This window comes from Clinocottus analis, unplaced genomic scaffold (genome assembly GCF_023055335.1).
Source record: "Clinocottus analis isolate CAN_PGR_092001 unplaced genomic scaffold, fCliAna1.0.p SCAF_17, whole genome shotgun sequence".
NCBI classification, from domain to species: Eukaryota; Metazoa; Chordata; class Actinopteri; order Perciformes; family Cottidae; genus Clinocottus; species Clinocottus analis.
Window position 1 is genome coordinate 14510485 of NW_027175898.1, and position 16438 is coordinate 14526922.

At 42.0% G+C, this 16438-nt stretch overlaps 2 protein-coding genes across 3 annotated transcripts; both read right to left on the reverse strand.

Moving 5' to 3' along the window:
• Positions 1-150: 150 nt before the first annotated feature.
• Positions 151-4704, reverse strand: slc22a3 (solute carrier family 22 member 3). Its single transcript, XM_068580882.1, has 11 exons — positions 4306-4704; positions 4061-4164; positions 3809-3963; positions 2855-3023; positions 2164-2302; positions 1997-2085; positions 1661-1875; positions 1407-1515; positions 1021-1133; positions 792-891; positions 151-490 (listed from the first exon to the last, which is right to left on the reverse strand). Exons 1-11 carry the CDS (start codon positions 4702-4704, stop codon positions 451-453), a joined length of 1632 nt encoding a protein of 543 aa, XP_068436983.1. The 3' UTR covers positions 151-450.
• Positions 4705-10078: 5374 nt separating this feature from the next.
• Positions 10079-15671, reverse strand: txlnbb (taxilin beta b). 2 transcript variants are annotated; one of them, XM_068580218.1, is made up of 10 exons: positions 15611-15671; positions 13925-14161; positions 13555-13646; positions 13293-13463; positions 12121-12315; positions 11762-11881; positions 11278-11352; positions 11081-11173; positions 10735-10830; positions 10079-10646 (listed from the first exon to the last, which is right to left on the reverse strand). In XM_068580218.1, the coding sequence occupies exons 2-10, from the start codon at positions 14145-14147 to the stop codon at positions 10149-10151; spliced, it is 1563 nt and encodes a 520-aa protein (XP_068436319.1). In that variant the 5' UTR covers positions 14148-14161; positions 15611-15671; the 3' UTR covers positions 10079-10148. The 2 variants fall into 2 exon arrangements, with proteins under 2 accessions (XP_068436319.1, XP_068436320.1); XM_068580219.1 differs by lacking the exon at positions 15611-15671 and adding an exon at positions 15503-15588.
• Between the last annotated feature and the right edge of the window lie 767 nt (positions 15672-16438).

Below are 16438 nucleotides of genomic sequence, written 5' to 3' on the forward strand. Positions count from 1 at the left end.
CACAGTGCTGTGTCAAAGTTACATAATCTTACACATTTTGTTAGAAAATATGAACATTTTATAAAAGAAAAACAGTTGAGAAATCTTACAAAAGACAGTTAAGACATTTTTAAAACAGCATCAAACTGCATTAAATTGTCTGCCGTGATTTCTGGAGTAAATGTAGCATGCTGCTGTAGCGGCCTGCACGAGAGTGAGCGTCCTTGTAAGTATGTTCACGTCATTTACGTTTTGGAAACATGTGCACGGTGTGTTGTAGCAGTAGATGTCAGACCTGCAAAACCCTTTCTCAATACCTTTCTGCTCATGATACTTATCCTTTGGATCGACTCGGGACATCTCTTCGTGTTAGTCAGATGTCTTTTTTTTTTACAGGATTTGCGCAGTGATTAGAAAATATGTACAACAAAAATAATACAGTAACGTTCCGGGTCTTCAAGGTTTTAATCATCAAACGAAGCCCTCTGCATGTTTGGACTTGTCTTTCCGTCTGTCAGAAAACACAAACACAAGAGAAACGCGTTAAAGACGAGGCATGAATCTGTCTAATGCACCTAACTGTAAATCTATTTAAAGCATATTCCTGTCAGATTCAGCTTTATTCACCTTTCCTGGCACCTTTCCTGCTATCTTTCCCCCTCCTTCCACCTTCCTGCTGTGTCGCAACACATTTCTGCTTGATTTTTTTTACCTTCCTCTTTTCTGTCATACTCCAAATATGTCTGAGGAATGGGAAGTTATATTTGTTGTCTTCTTTTTTTGCGTTAAGCCTTTTTAAAGACTCCGTTTACCTTTCTAAATTCTCTACGTCCTCTACGGTCTCTGGCAGGGCGACCCCGTTCATCTCCGGCAACCATGTCACCAATCCGCTGTACAGCACCGACATCACACCTGAAACAAAGGTAAGGTACGGCAATTTTGCTGCTATGGAACTGAAAAGGATTTCTCAAATTGGTCAGTTTGAGTGTTTTCCGAGCATTTGAAGAACATGGTAGCAGGTTTAGGAAGACTGAAATGTACCGTAAAGTAAGAGAGGCAGATCCTGCCAGATGCCGGCCAGTCTGTAGAGCAGAAATGGCGCCATGATTGCTCCAAAGTCGCTGGCCGATGAGCACACGGACACGCCCAGATTTCTGTGAGAAATCAAAACGCAAATCGAGCCACAATCGAGAAGAACGTTCAGAATTTCTTTTCTTTTTTTAGCTAGCAGTTAGCTAGCTAAAACTTGCTAGCTAATAACTTCCCAGACAGCTTCATATTTTTCCTTGTTCAGAATTTCTTTTCTTTTTTAGCTAGCAGTTAGCTAGCTATCAGTTAGCTAGCTAAAACTTGCTAGTTAAGAACTTCCCATAAAGCTCCATATTTTTCTTTGGGAGCAAATCTGCCAAATTTCATCGTATTCGCACCTCAGCGACGTCGGATACATCTCCGTGTTTGCAAAGTTTAAGGTCTCAAATCCGATGGCAACAGCAAGCCTCCCGAGGATCACGACCGACTTTTTCAACCAGGCAAAATCTGCAGGGAAGATAGACGAAGTAGAGTAGAGGCGCGGCCACTTTACCAACCGAGAACTGTTTCAGCTACAATCGCTCGGAAATGATCGCAATCCGCGACGTATGTTTTTTCACGTGATGCCACCTGCGCCGTCAGCTGGGTCTACCTGTGGAGATGAAGGGGGTCACGAGGCAGGCGACGCCACCGGTTAAGTTGGCGATGGACATGAGGCAGCGTCGACCCACTCGGTCGACCAGCAGGTAGAAGATGAGGCCGGTGGGAAGCTCCACCACGGCGGATACGAAGAAATCCAAGAAGACGTCGTTGCCTGTGATCCCCAGCCGCAAGACCAGGCCTTGAAACACAACGCTGCTCGTGAACCTGGATGAGAGGAATATTGAGCAAGAAGTCACTGTTAAAATAGCAGCACATCCTCCAGGAACGTTTACTGTGGTGTTTTATAACATCAGGTAGCAGGAAGTAACTTATCAACCCAACTTACCAGGCGTAAATTAGGATTAGTGTGTTTTTTCTAATAATTGGTGTCCTGAACAAATCCGTAACTGACACAGGATTTACCACTTTCTTTTCCTCCGGGAGAATTATCTGAAATAAATGTAGTATTGAACAATTAATCAGACTCCCAGATTTGCATTGACAAGGATATACAGTGGAGACATGCTGTCGTACCTCTGGAAGATTACGTGGTAAAGATCTCCCGTTGCATTTTGCAATTTCCGCAGCAACTTCCATTGCCTCGTCAGTTCTTTTTTGAGAGAACAGCCAACGTGGAGATTCGGGAACAATCCTTTAACAACAAACGCACTTATGTTGCTTTCGATATCATCATCATCATCATCATAGCTACCTGCCTATTAAATACATCTGACATATAGTGCTGGGCGTTACGCTGACACATCCCGACATTACGTCAACAATGACGGCGTACAATCGGACACTTCTCTACAACAACAGACCTGTGGTCCGTTTATGGTGTTTTAAAACTATCTTCAAGTATCCTGTTTTGAACAGAAAAATGTTGGCATATTTATTTTTAATCTCTGTATTCTTTGTTGCAGTTTGCGGGACAAGAATTGTTTACAATCTGAATGCATGCATTCATAAAACTTTAAAAGCCTTCAGTATATACATGATGATATTAAAATGGTTGTGTATAATCCTATATATTCCTTAATGTAGAACAATCCACCATAAACCTGTTTAAAAGCAGAGTCACGCAAACAAAACAAAAAAACACCGTGGTGAACCGTGGAACTGCCAGAATCTTAAAAAATAATGCAGATTTTTGGCCATACTGCCGAGCACTACTGGCATATACTTGAGCAAAATGCACGTCTACCAGTGGTATGAAGCAAACAGGATGCAGGGAAGACTCATGACCAGCTGCAGAGTCCTCCACGAGGACATGCAGTACGCCAGACCCGGCAGGATGACCATCCCGGTGGAGTAGAAAGTCCGACTCATCATGGACACAAACTTTCTGTCGTTTGAGCCAAAGAACTCTATCACTGTCACACACAAAAAATATATGTTTCTTGTATATATTTGCCACAACACAGACGACAAACGGTGGTTACAAAATATTACAATCAGGCAATATGATTGACATCAATGAATAGAATAACATGAATGTGTTCATCACTTGTTTCAGCTGGTAGAGGTGGAGCCAATTTCAACTACTTTATATGCTTGATATTTAGGATGCATACTACTTTATGGGACATTATAGTTAATTAGTTGATTCATATTTCGTACAAAGAATCTTAATCTGCAAAGTTGTAATATTGTCAAATAGGGGTGGAGGAAAAAATCGATAAAGCATAGTATCGCGATATTTTGCGTGGCGATAGTGTATCGATACACAGGAGCCGAGTTTCGATCTTTTATTTAATCAATTCTAAACGTTTTGTCCTAGAATAATGACATCAAGTTATTTTTTGTTGACAAAGTTTTCCTTTGGGGACAATTTGCGGTTGAAAAATATGTAATAAATTGCATTATATTGCAATGTATTGCGATAATATCGTATCGGGACTTAAGTATCGGGACTTAAGTATCGTGGGACCTCTGGTGATTCCCACCCCTATTGTCAAATAAGAGCGGTGAAGGTAAAAGTACAATATTTTCCTCTGTGATAAAGTTGCATAAGATGGAAAGATCGCCTAAAGGTACTTAGCTCCATTCAACCACTGCTAGAGCTCAAACTCTTCAATAGAGCGCAACGCTCTGCAAAGATGTTCCCTCTTAATTTATCTCTCAAAGCGCACCAGAATGATCCGCGTTTGAAACTCACCGAGCACGTAGATGGCCGTCCACGCCCCCTTTCCGCAAAACCCTTGGAGGAATCGAAAGACGAGCAGCAGCGGGTACCACGGGGACAGCATCACCCCGACGCCCGAGAGGCCGAGGCCGACCATCGACGCAATGAAACACGGCTTCCTGCCAAACCTGTGAAGAGACCGGTGTTGGTGTTACTTGAACAAATGGGAGAAGGAAAACGCTGGTCAGCGAAAATTACAAAAGGGATTGAAAGTAGATAACGAACCTGTCGGCCAAGTAGCCAGTGACAAAAGCTCCGACGAAAAATCCACACGCCAGGAACACTTGATTCAACTCAGCGAGCCAGGACTTCTCACAGACCAATGAGAACTGAGAAGAAACCAACATAAAGAGACATTTCGTCAAAGATCTAATCTAATTCAGACATATTTTGACATTACATGATAATGGTGCAGCCTCATATTTCCAACACTCATTATGTCAGTACAGGTAAAAAGGAAATAGACCCACTTCAGACACAATAGTGCTGTGGCTTTCGTCAAACACCCATCTGCCATCGCAAGGCACCAGCTGGGTCGCATTGTGAGCCACCGGCCAGTCCGACTCGTTGCATTTGCTTTGGCTTTGGGTCCAGTCCACTTCAAACCTCCGACAGCTGCTGAAGGATCCCGGCCGCTCTCGCTGGGGAACGGTGACTTCTCGCACCTCCAGATCCGTCCAGCCACATCGCTCCCGGAGGAGCTGGGATCCAGGACTCCAGCACCAGTGGTTTGGAGCGTGGCCGAGGAAAACCACCCCGACAAGCGCGAAGGCGAAAAGTATCAAGGGAATCGAACCGAGCGCCGCGATCTTCTTCTGAAAAGGCCCAAAGTCTCCGATGTGCTCGAGGAGTTTGTCTACATTCGCCATCTCTGCCGATTATCTGAAATAAGGTGCTGAGTCACGTCTTTAAAGAGACGAGTGGAGCAAAGTCCTTCTTTCTTTTTCACTTTTTGAGTTAACTTGTCATCTATCATGAAACTGAGCACGCTTATCCTGAAAAACTACCGGGGCCTGTGATTTATGGACCCTGCACCTTCGATTCCAGGAGCTACTGGACTCATGTTTGTCCTTCTTCCCATATTTCCGTTCTCTTCAGTGGGCATTTGGGTCATCGCCTGTGTTTTAATTACCTGGATGAATACATAAGCTATGAAGAACTCCAACTGCAGCACACAGGTTGGTTTGAACTAATCTAATCTCAGAAAGACTTTGTCCTTATTCCTATTTCTTCTCTTTTTTGATCTCCATTTCCAAGAAATGTCTTCAGGCTTTAGTGAATGAATCCTAATGACTTGCTGAGCCTTTGACGTTATCTCTCGCGCCATCAGAAGGTTTGAGAAACAAATGGATAATAACTTTGGTTTTGATTGTTTTCAAAGTGGGTCCATTTGAAATAACAAAATGTACCCATAAACCTTTTCTCATGCGAGTACCACCAGACAAAACCTTTTGTAATGTCCACTGAACCCTCGTTCACAGAACACACTCAATGAATAGCAGAAAGGTAAACATTAAGCGAAAATGCAGCTTTTCAGATACACAACATGTACGTGAGTTTTGCTCTTACAAAATCTAATAATAAATACACAGAGTGACTCCTCCCATGATGTGACCGGTTAGACAACCTTTCTGTCATCTGCTTTTCTGAGAAATTCTCAGTTTATTGTTTCTGGTTGACCTTCATCAATGCACATTAACCCATACACAGAATATATATATATATATATATATATATATATATATATATATATATATATATATATATATGTGAAGTATATTAGAAGTATAATCTTCGACTTGTAAACTCATTATGTTCTATCTATTGTCATCTCTCTTGTATTGTTGTTGCTTCTTTTGTTTGTCTGTACTATGTAAAGGGCCTTTAGTACCTTTTTTAAAATTATTATTATTATGATTTTTTTTGTTGGTCGGATTAAACATAAACTATAGACGTCACGTTGAACTCTTGGAGATTGTGGTTTTATAGACGGAACAGATTAATAAATTAATCAAGAAAATAGTTTTCAAATGATTCAATGGTGAAAATATAAGTGAATTGAAGCTCTTCTAATCCCACAGTATAGTTTGCACTGCGATGTTGAATGTGTCAATGTGAACTGTTGGGATTGGGATGAAAATATCCCAGTGGACATAATAATAGGAATACCTGCAAAGATAAGCAATAATCCAAAAGTCTCGACATCGTTAGCAAAACAAAGTGAAGATTTGTTGAAGGGTTTTTCCTTCAGATCACATACATGTCACCTGTTCACGCTCTCCTCGGATGATCCTGTGTGGAGTTTTATGAGTTTTATATTCATCTTATCTTCACTGTGCAGATAAAATGTCCTCTGCTGAAGGTCTCTGGGACTCTGGCAGCAGTGAGAGAACAGCACCCTCCCATGTTCGCACAAAACAAAGTCGCCTCCCAGCTTAACAGACACACGGGAAACAAAAATCAACAAAGAACGACACATAATCCTTCATGAACCTTCTGAGGGCCATTCACCAAATTTGATGAATGGACAATGAAAGTCATGAATTACACATTTTTATTGTGAACGGGCATTTTTATCAGGAATATATATATATATATATATATATATATATATATATATATATATATATATATATACATATACATATATACATATATATATATATATATATATATACATATATACACATATATATATATATATATATACATATATATATATACATATATACATATATATATATATATATATACATATATATATATATATATATATATATACATATATATACATATATATATATATATATATATATATATATATACATATATACATATATATATATATATATATATACATATATATATATATATATATATATATACATATATATATATATATATATATATATACATATATATATATATATATATATACATATATATACATATATATATATATATATATATACATATATATATATATATATATACATATATATATATATATATATATATATACATATATATATATATATATATATACATATATATACATATATATATATATATATATATACATATATATATATATATATATACATATATATATATACATATATATATATATATATACATATATATATACATATATATATATATATATATATATATATATATATATATATATATATATATATATATATATCTGAGCTCAAATGTTGTTTTATGCCTTAGTTTCAACATAGTTTACATACATCATCCCCCATGCTGCCTGTTAATAATATATTTGTATTGATTAAATGACTTAAATTCACTGTAGAATCGACTTTCGGTGAGCGCCGCCTCAAATGTCTTTTCTTGTCCTTGAAGCTGCGAGCGTTATTCACCTGAAACGTGTAGTTTTTAATAGCATAATGCAGCATGTTGCTGAAGCTCAACACTTTCTTCATGGACGCTCGCAGGCCGAATGCAGCGTACACCTGCAGCAGCCAGCAGAGTGTAAAGTGTGTGTGCTGTATTATCTTTGCCATGGTGTTGACCTCTGACCTTCCTCTCGTGGTCCAACAGCATGTCGTACTGACAGCCAGTCTCCTGCAGCCATATATAAAAACATAGACATGACAGATTTAACTTAAATACTGAGACTAAAGGTGATAAGAAATCCAGACGGGCCTATAACGCATAACCTGACATCATTTTCCAAACATAAAACCAGAAGGCAGTGTTTCAAATGCATGTTATTTATCACAATCGTGAACCTTTATTTGTTTTAATTGAGAAAGAAAACAAAAAGCAAATCATAAAGAAAACAGCAGTAACATGATGACAGCTAGATGAACGTCAAGCATGTGCACGTCTTCATGTTTATCTATCTGCTCTCGATACATTAGAAGTACAGGAGATGATGCACATGAACAAATGGAGTGGGAGGTAAAGCCGTATTTGGCAAAATCTACCTTGTGGGACTAAATTGTGCGGCTGGTATCTGTCTAAACGTTATTGTAGTAAACATGGACCCTCCAGCGTTCAACTGTTTCGGCAGAGTAGACTGACGGATTAACACCAACAGGATCTTTTTTTTTTACCTCTCCCAAGATATTTCTCTAATATAACCGTTCTGCAAAACACAAAAATATGCCAAATCAACCACATTAACACACAGGTTTTGCCAGATAATGTCATTTTGAGTGACTTACTCTCCTGTTCTGGCATCGATGAGTATCGGGTTAAATACATTGTGACTGCTGGTCCCGGTCCGGTGTTTTAGCCCTCAGCTGTTACTCATCATCCAGACGCCGCATGAAGGCGTCCCACTGCACCTGTGCTCCATCAGCCGGGGTCAGTAAAAAGTAAAAAGCCCAGACGAGAATATCTTTGAAAGTATTTGTTATGTTACTCGCTTCCAGCTGCTGAAAGTCCCGCACGGCGTTCTGTGAAGCAGCACAAGTGGAGAGAAGTCATAATAAAAAGCTTTTACTATCGCTACAGAGAGTTGTGTTGATGAATGCGTGCACGGGGAAGGTTTATTGTCGCACAATCAGGAACTCTTTTCACGAAACAAGGTGAAGGTTACAGCAGCTTTAGTGGCTTCAGAGAGTCTGCGTTCTCTCCAGAGTAAAACATGCTGAAACACAAGCTGTGGATCGTTGGAGAGCAGAGCCGACTAATTAATCACCCGTATATTGTGACGGTCATTTGTCGTTTCCTCACTCTGCGCCAAGACATTTTGTTTGGAAGTGACATGCTTCAACAAGAAGCTCTTATGCGGCTGCAATTATTTTTAGTTATTGCTTCATCTGCTGATTGTTTTCAATCTATTCACCAGTTGTTTAGTCTATGAAATGACAGGTTATTGGCCCAAGCCCAAGTTGATGTCCTTGAAAGGCTTGTTGTGTCTGACCAAGACAGAATGTTGATTTATTATCACAAATTAAATCACAATTAATGATCAATTGATCAGCTTTATATGTCTTACATGTTTTTTTTCTCTCCAGTCCTCTGCGTCCTTTCTCTTCTTCACAGACAAACTGTGAAATTCGAGAAGAAATTCGAGTAAACTCTCTGAATCTGTGCTGCTGAGAAGCTCCGTTGACTATTTATTTGAACAGAAACGATATTTCCAGACTGTTCATGTTGTGCGTGCGGCTCGTGACCTTCTGTACAAATCGCTCGGCAGCTTCAATCAGACCCGGCGGAGGCTGTTTTTGCTCAATGCGGATTTTCTGCCTGATGAATTTCGTGGACGGAGCCTGCATGTTAAAGTAGTCCATGTCTGACTGTCTTTTCCTTCTGTACGTCGAATGATTGACAGGCCTCCTGCTCACGCCCCCTCACAACCATAAATCATGTGGCCCGCCGCAGATCACGCCGTCTGCGTGTCCTCGTGCACAACACGCCGCCCATACCTGCTCAAGCTTTGAGAGCTTTTCTCTGCGGCACGGTCTGCTCTTGTCGGCCATGTTTGCTTTAAATAGCTTCATAAGATATGCAGCTTCTTATCGGCGCCCGGTGGTGGAACAAACCTCTGCTTTCTGTCCAAGTCCACTGTCAGAAGGTTTTTCTGTGTGAGCTCATTTAAAAAAGATGCACCACTGTTTGTACACCTGAGGATCCGGTAACAGTCGTCTGCTGCTTGCGAGAATGCTTGTGTGATATTTGATGTGGTTCTGGAAAGAGCTTTGCCAGGTTTGAGAAAGTTATTGATTTGATAACACATTTATTACACAGAATCGATGTTAAACACTTTTTGGAAATGCCAGAGTGCCCGTTAATGTCTTGGAGCTTGTTTTAGCTTCACAAATGGTGAAAATAGAGGGTTTTTTTTCACAAATGTTGTGTGTAAAATAACTCAAACGCAGATGCACAAATTTCCAAAATGCTTCCGCGTTGTAATTGTTAACATAAAACACGGCTTAGTGTCTGAATTATCTTTTTTAATTTAACCAATTTTTAAGCTTTGATTGAAAGTCTCTTGCCGAAATTCACACAGTTCAAATATTACGTTATGTCTTCAAGAGCACGGTCTCACACCTTTTTACTTTTTATCAGAGAAGCAGATATTTTCTCCCGCAGTTGTTAATCTTTTGTATTGATGATCGATGATGACAATCTAAGCAGTGGCAGTAAATCAACCCTTTTGATGTGTGAGTTAGAAAAGGAATAAAACAAACTGCTTATTTGGAGTTGGACTTCTCTTAAATCTTAAGAGATCAGGATCAAACACTGAACACAAAGCCAGCGTTGCCATTTTTCTTTTTATTGCTGTGAATCTCACACGAGCCAGATTTCTTCACCGCGTTTCGCTGCAGCATTAATCAACTGACTCCATTTCCAAATCCCTCTGTTTTTGGCTTCCGTCCTCTCCGACCTCCTGGAGGTGTTCGCCGTTGGTCTCCTCTATGTGGTTCTCCGGCTCCTGGACGCCCTCGGAGGGTCCCTGCGATCGGCTGACGACTGTTTCTGTGGGCACGACGTGAGAGATCGTGAAAGAGCCGGCGATCTCCTTCAGGCGGCTCTGCTCGGCCTTCAGGTGAGCCAGCTCCTTGGTCAGTGGAGTTTTGGGTGCCGGCGTCTCGGCGGGGGCGGCGACGGCCGGTGCCGCCGTTTCCTTGACGGGGTCTGCGTCTTTCGGGACTTCGGGGGTCTCCAGCTTCTCCGTCGGCCCTGCGCCGTTGACGTGTGGTTGACTTCCAGCTCCCTGCACCTTCTCGTAGAGACCCTTCCTCTCCTCTTGCAAAGCCCGGCACAGATTTTCAAGCTTCTGGTTCTTGCTGACGACGAGCTCAAACTCCTTCTCCTTGATTGCTTTCTGGAAAGGATTCAAATGGATGAAGAGTATTTGGAAAAAAAGATACCATCAACCCAATCAGCTATGAATGACAAAACATGTGGCTTACATCTGACACCACGTCAAGGAGACTCTTGTTGCAGCCGTCAAAGCGACTCTTCCATGACTGACACTCTTTATCCAGCTTTTTCATTTTCTTGGTCATCTACACCCCACATTTAAAAAAAAAAAATCGCGTTAGACAGTACACAATCAAAACCGCTTTTAAAAATAGCTGCCACAATAGAATAGGATCATACAGTTTGTCAGATTTAGTCTTAGCGTGAATCTCATGGGAATTCTTCTGTCATATCTGTTTTTTCCCCCCCATGTTTTTAAAATCCCAGATAAACTAAATAACATAACCGATATCACAAAGCCGACTTCAAACGCTCCGTGAAAACCGCTCGTCTCACTTTCTCCATGTCCTGTTTGAAGTCGCTGTAGACGCTGTTACTCTTTGATACCGTGCCTTGGAATTCATCAAACTTGGTGGAGTACATCTCGAGCTGAGGAGAGACGGTGAGAAAAAAAAAACATGACGCGTTCCTCCGCAGAGGTCGGAAAAAAAAATAAATGTGTCGACGTGTCTCCCGCTGCCCTGCTCGTGTACCTGGATCTTCATGTCGTTCTCTTGCTCCTTCATGACCTTCACCTTCGATTTATACGCCGTCGCCTGTTTTAGCAGCTGTGGAAAAATGGAAATAGTGGATGATAATGAGTAGAGAATTAAATGTGCATCGTGTAAAAGTCGGGTTACAAGCCGCTACTACCTTCGGTAGATGTCCCCGCTAGCTCCCCGCTGTTGCCAGCTAGCGCTGCTGCTAGCTCTCCCCTAGCACTGCTGCAAGCTCTTTGCTAGCTCCCTGCTAGCTCCCGACAACCACCGAAGGTAGCGGGACCAGCCCTGGCTCTAAGCCCGACTCGGGAGCGGGGTTGTGGGCAGTAGCAGTCGCAGCAGCTAGCGGTGAGCTAGCAGCAGCGGCAAGCTAGCAGCAGCAGCGCTAGCTTGCTACAGCAAGGACACCTACTGAAGGTAAGAGGGCTTGTAACCCGACTTTTACGGTACATGTTCTGAGGAAATACTCTTAACGTACAAGCTCTCTCTCCAGCTTGTGCTTCTCCTCCATCTCCTTCAGTATCATGTTAGCCTGCGCGAGTTTAGTGTCCAGCAGCTTTTCCTTCAAGTCTCTGTGTTTGAAGACCTTTTCCAGGTTCTGAAAGACAATTTATTAGAGAGAGAGAGCTGGTTTTATTTTTCTTGCTCAGCGGGAGGCGACATAAAAAAAAAACCCAAAGCGCTGGAACTCATAAATGTAGGCGTGCAAATAATTCATGTGTTTGAAACTGACACAGGAGGCCAAGACGCGTGAGGCTTTAAGCACGCTTCAGGTCGCGTCAGGTAGAATTGCATTTTGAACCCTCGCGTGCTCGGCATGTGTCGGGGGGTCCGTACCGCCTCTCGCTGGTCGTATTGGGTAATGAGGCCCTTCAGTTTCTCGGCCAGCCCGCTGTTTTCCTGGCACAGCTTGGTGTTGCGGCTGCTGTGTTCCTCGATTTGGGCCTGAATCTCACTCAGCGTCCCCTGGAAATGCGTGGTGATCTCTTTCCTCTTCAGGTCGTCCTCCCTGCACCGCTGCAGCGTCTCTTCCTGCGTTTCAGAGATGGATGGTTACGCTCAGAACAACGTGGGATGTGTAGCCACGTGTTTTCAGCTTGTCCTCTGATTCTACACAATTCCCATGAATCAACGCAACAGTGACATCTGTAAAAATCACCGTGGTTGTACTGTTTGAACAGCCTGAAAAATAGAGCTGCAACTAATTATTTTAATTATTAATCTGCAGATTATTTTCTCGATTCATTTTTAAGTGAAAAAGCTTTTTACAACTTCTCGATGTCTTCAAGTTACTTATTTTTTTCAGTCTAAGTCAAAAACCTAAAGATATTTTAAAGTTTACTGTCACGTGAGACAAAGAAAAACAGCAGGAAAGCTGTAACCAGGTCATGTTTAAATGGTATAATTGATTATCGATGTTAACTAAAGGATTAATTATTGTTATAGTAGCTATATAAGTCAGTATAAAACACACTTACGTTCATAAAACACTTCCCTCTGTTATATTATTTTATTACGTCACACCTTCAACATTAAAATGACTGGATTAAGATGGTCACTTCTTTTTAACCTCTTAAATATTACCTTTTAGCTAGAGAAACAGAATATTCTCTATGTTCTCAATGAGATTTGCATCACGCGTACAGCTTGCAGTGAACTATACCCTCCTTTACATGGAGTATAAATATACTGTGGATGTATTAAATGTCTTTGTAAATTAGGAGGATCTCCACGAGACAAAGCCGTGAGATTGTCTGCTTTGAACACCACTTGGCTGCACAACATGACTTGTGACAGTTTGAGAGGTCAAACCCTGAGCTGTGACATAATTGTTGATCTCCGGTGCCAGCTGATGTCACCTCCCGCAGAGCACGACACATGGCCGCACCAGCCGGCACCGTAAATCATCCAACTTGCAAACCTCCTGGGAGATTTGGCGTTTTTCGTCGCTCTTAAATATTACCCCACCGAGCACGAGGAGCGGAGCCGACGGGGAGCTACGAGTCTACCTTCAGGGTCTTGTTGTGCCTCTGCAGCTCCCGGCAGAGCCCCTCCAGCTTACTGCGAGCCAGCACGGCCCGGCTGTGCTCGCTCTGCAGCTGGTCCTTCTCCTTCATCGCCTGCAGCAGCTTCTTCTGCAGAACTTTCAGCTGCTTCTGGTCACTCCGGTGCTCCTCCAGCTGGAGAAACAATGACACAGAAGATATAAAAACCACCCACCGCATGGGAGCCGCTCTTCTTTGTTTCATTCTCACTCATCCGTCCACTCACCAGCTCGGCGTGCTTCTTGATGATGGCTTCCAGTTTCTGCTCTGGAGTGTTGAGTTTGTTCAGACTTTGCATCAGCAGCATGGCTTCCTTCCCTGAGCAGCCACAGAGAGTCACGAGTCAAGTTTGAGCTTCAATCATTTTGACCGCCCCTGTATTGAGAAAATATTAAGTCTGTCGGCGACTGTAAAACGCATGTGGAAATACTATTTCACCTGCTTGTCTGTTGCAGAGGGATGCTCTCACACACATTACAGCTCTACTTACAGACCTATCAGTTTCAGTGCTGACCCAGCTGAATGAAATCACCCACCTTGGCTAAAATCAATAAAACATTTTGTAGATATGTATATATATATATAAAAAACACCACCTAGGTTTTTGAGCATCTTCTTCTCCAGTTTCTGGTCCTTGCGGCTGTGCGGCTCTTTGACGGCCGTGACCTCCTCGGCGTCCTCTGGCTCAGCGGGAATCTCGTCCGCCTGGTAGGTGCTAATGATGTCCTCCAGCTGCTGGGCCAGGTCCTCTGTCAGGTCAATGTGCAGACCCTCGGCTGGCGACGCCTCGGGACCCGTGGGTGCAGGACAAGCCTCCATTGCTCTGAGCGGTACTGAGCGGGAAACGATGGGGTTTCTGGCGTCAATCTCGGTTACTGTTTTGGAGCCTCGATTTGATGCTTAAACTGAATGAACTTCTGTTTCACTGAAAGACGGATTTGCACTTTTCATCATGCAAAAGATGTTGGCCTTTTTTTTACAGCAGACATTTTGACACAGGTGTGTGTCCCTAAGTGTCCCGGTATGCACAATACCAGGACCCTGAAACAGAGTCGTTATTTTTTATTATATACACGTGTGCCTTTCCTTCTGTAACCGTGAAGAAGACTTGAAAATCCAACCCGATATATCGACTGATGTACAGGACGATTTGGCTGATAATCGAAGCATCTAAATACAGAAAATTAACCAGCAACTGTTTTGAATACCGCTTTAATTTTCTTTCAAGAAACATTTGCTCGTTCCAGCTTCTGAAATTTGAGGATTTACTGTTTATTTGTCATGATAAACAGTATCCCAGTTAACTGCATATCTTTGGGTTTTTGACTATTGGCAAGGAATTTGAAGACATCTTGTTGCATGTCAATTTTTCTTGGACCAAACCATTAGCCGGAAAAATTATCTTCAGATTATTCATATTCTTCAATAATAAAATCCATAATAAACCACCATATGCCTCAGTAGATACCAACATGTTGACTCTCAGCAAAGGCAAATGAACCAGCTGTATATCATGTGCTAAAAGAGATCAACATTAGAGGCCATTTCGTAAACATTTGCAGCCGTTAGAGACATTTAGTATGTTCTTGGTCTTGACAGCATCTCATGCTTTTCTCCTAAAACAGGCCAATGTAAGAAAATGGTTTCCTTTTTTATAATTAAAGCTGAAGCGAAGCTTATTATTGTTCCACGGTGATTGTGCTGTCTCGCAGGCTCGCAGCCGGAGCCTGTTTACGTGCATAAAATTAGTGCAGCCTTCACACTGCTTTCACAAGCAGAGCACATGGCACCTGTTCCAGACCCCACGGGCTATTTTAGGAACTTCTTAATATGGGCAAGTTATTTATTTATTTTCCAATCCACTCTTATTGATGTCAATGTCAGTGGTTGCACGCACAAAAAGCTGCATTTCCAACTGTGAAAGATATCCGTGTTACATAAGCGACCTCGTCTATGTTCGATTTTTTTTAAAGGAGATGGACGTCCGAATGAAAATTCAACGTGAGGTAAACTAAAAAGACGAGGTATTGGTTTCTTCCCCGCCCGAAGAAACAATAGTAGTGGTGCACAATTAGAGAATCTGAACAAGTATGAATTATTTTTCTGATAACAAATTAGTCTCAATCTCCTTCTCCTTCTCACAAAGCCATCAAACTCAACAAAACTGTTATTACCTTCAAGAGAAAGAGAAGGAAAATCCCTTCAAGCACAGAATTAAAGTTGTTTTAAAGTGTAAATATCCCCGGGAGAAGCATCGGGTGGCGAGCAAACAGGGTTCTTACCAGGACCAAAGGGCCAGAGAGGGAAAAGGAAGAGTGTGTGGAGGGACAAGCTGCCAGCACAGATACGACAGCTGTGATAAGACCACCTCAAAATAAACCAGAGGAGCACAGCTCCCTCTGAGCACAGAGAGGCAGACCAGAGCTCTGAGTCTCTGTCCGGGTCAGCCACAGTCCTCTCATTGTCATGCAACACACAGTCGGCCGTGTATATATATATGAATACAATCAAAAATACTTCATCATTTAAAGTTGTTTCCATCTGCACTCCAGCAGCCATTTTAATGCCTCTGCTGCTTTAACGCCGCCGCCGCCGCACTACTAACTTTATTTTAAGCCCTGATGCTGTTAACAGCCGTGTAATTATTCTAACAAATGGGCCTGACAGGCATAGAGTCACTGAGCAGGATGGAAAGGAAGATCTGTCTCTGTGATTGGCCAGAATTAGAACAACCTCCTCCCCAAAAGTCGGCACAATGCACCACGACCATCATCTCCTCACTCGATGTGCGGCAACGCTGAATGTGCCGTCGGCGCTTTTGCTGAATTTGACGCAACCTGAAAGCGGTTGAGTATTATCCACAAGGTGAGAACTATTTTTGGAAGCATTCATTTATTTCTCTTGTTCCATGTTGTGACTGCAGTAATCATTTCTCACCAGAGGGTGTCACTGCTAGGAGTCTCTCCAATCTTTCTTTTCTTTTTTTTTTTTTGTGTCCACACTCCGCCTGAAGGTAAAATGTGAATGATTTCATCTGATTCCCTGCGTGCTCTAATTTAAACAACCCTGGCGTTATGCAGGAGGCAAGGCACGGCAGCCATTTTGAATAG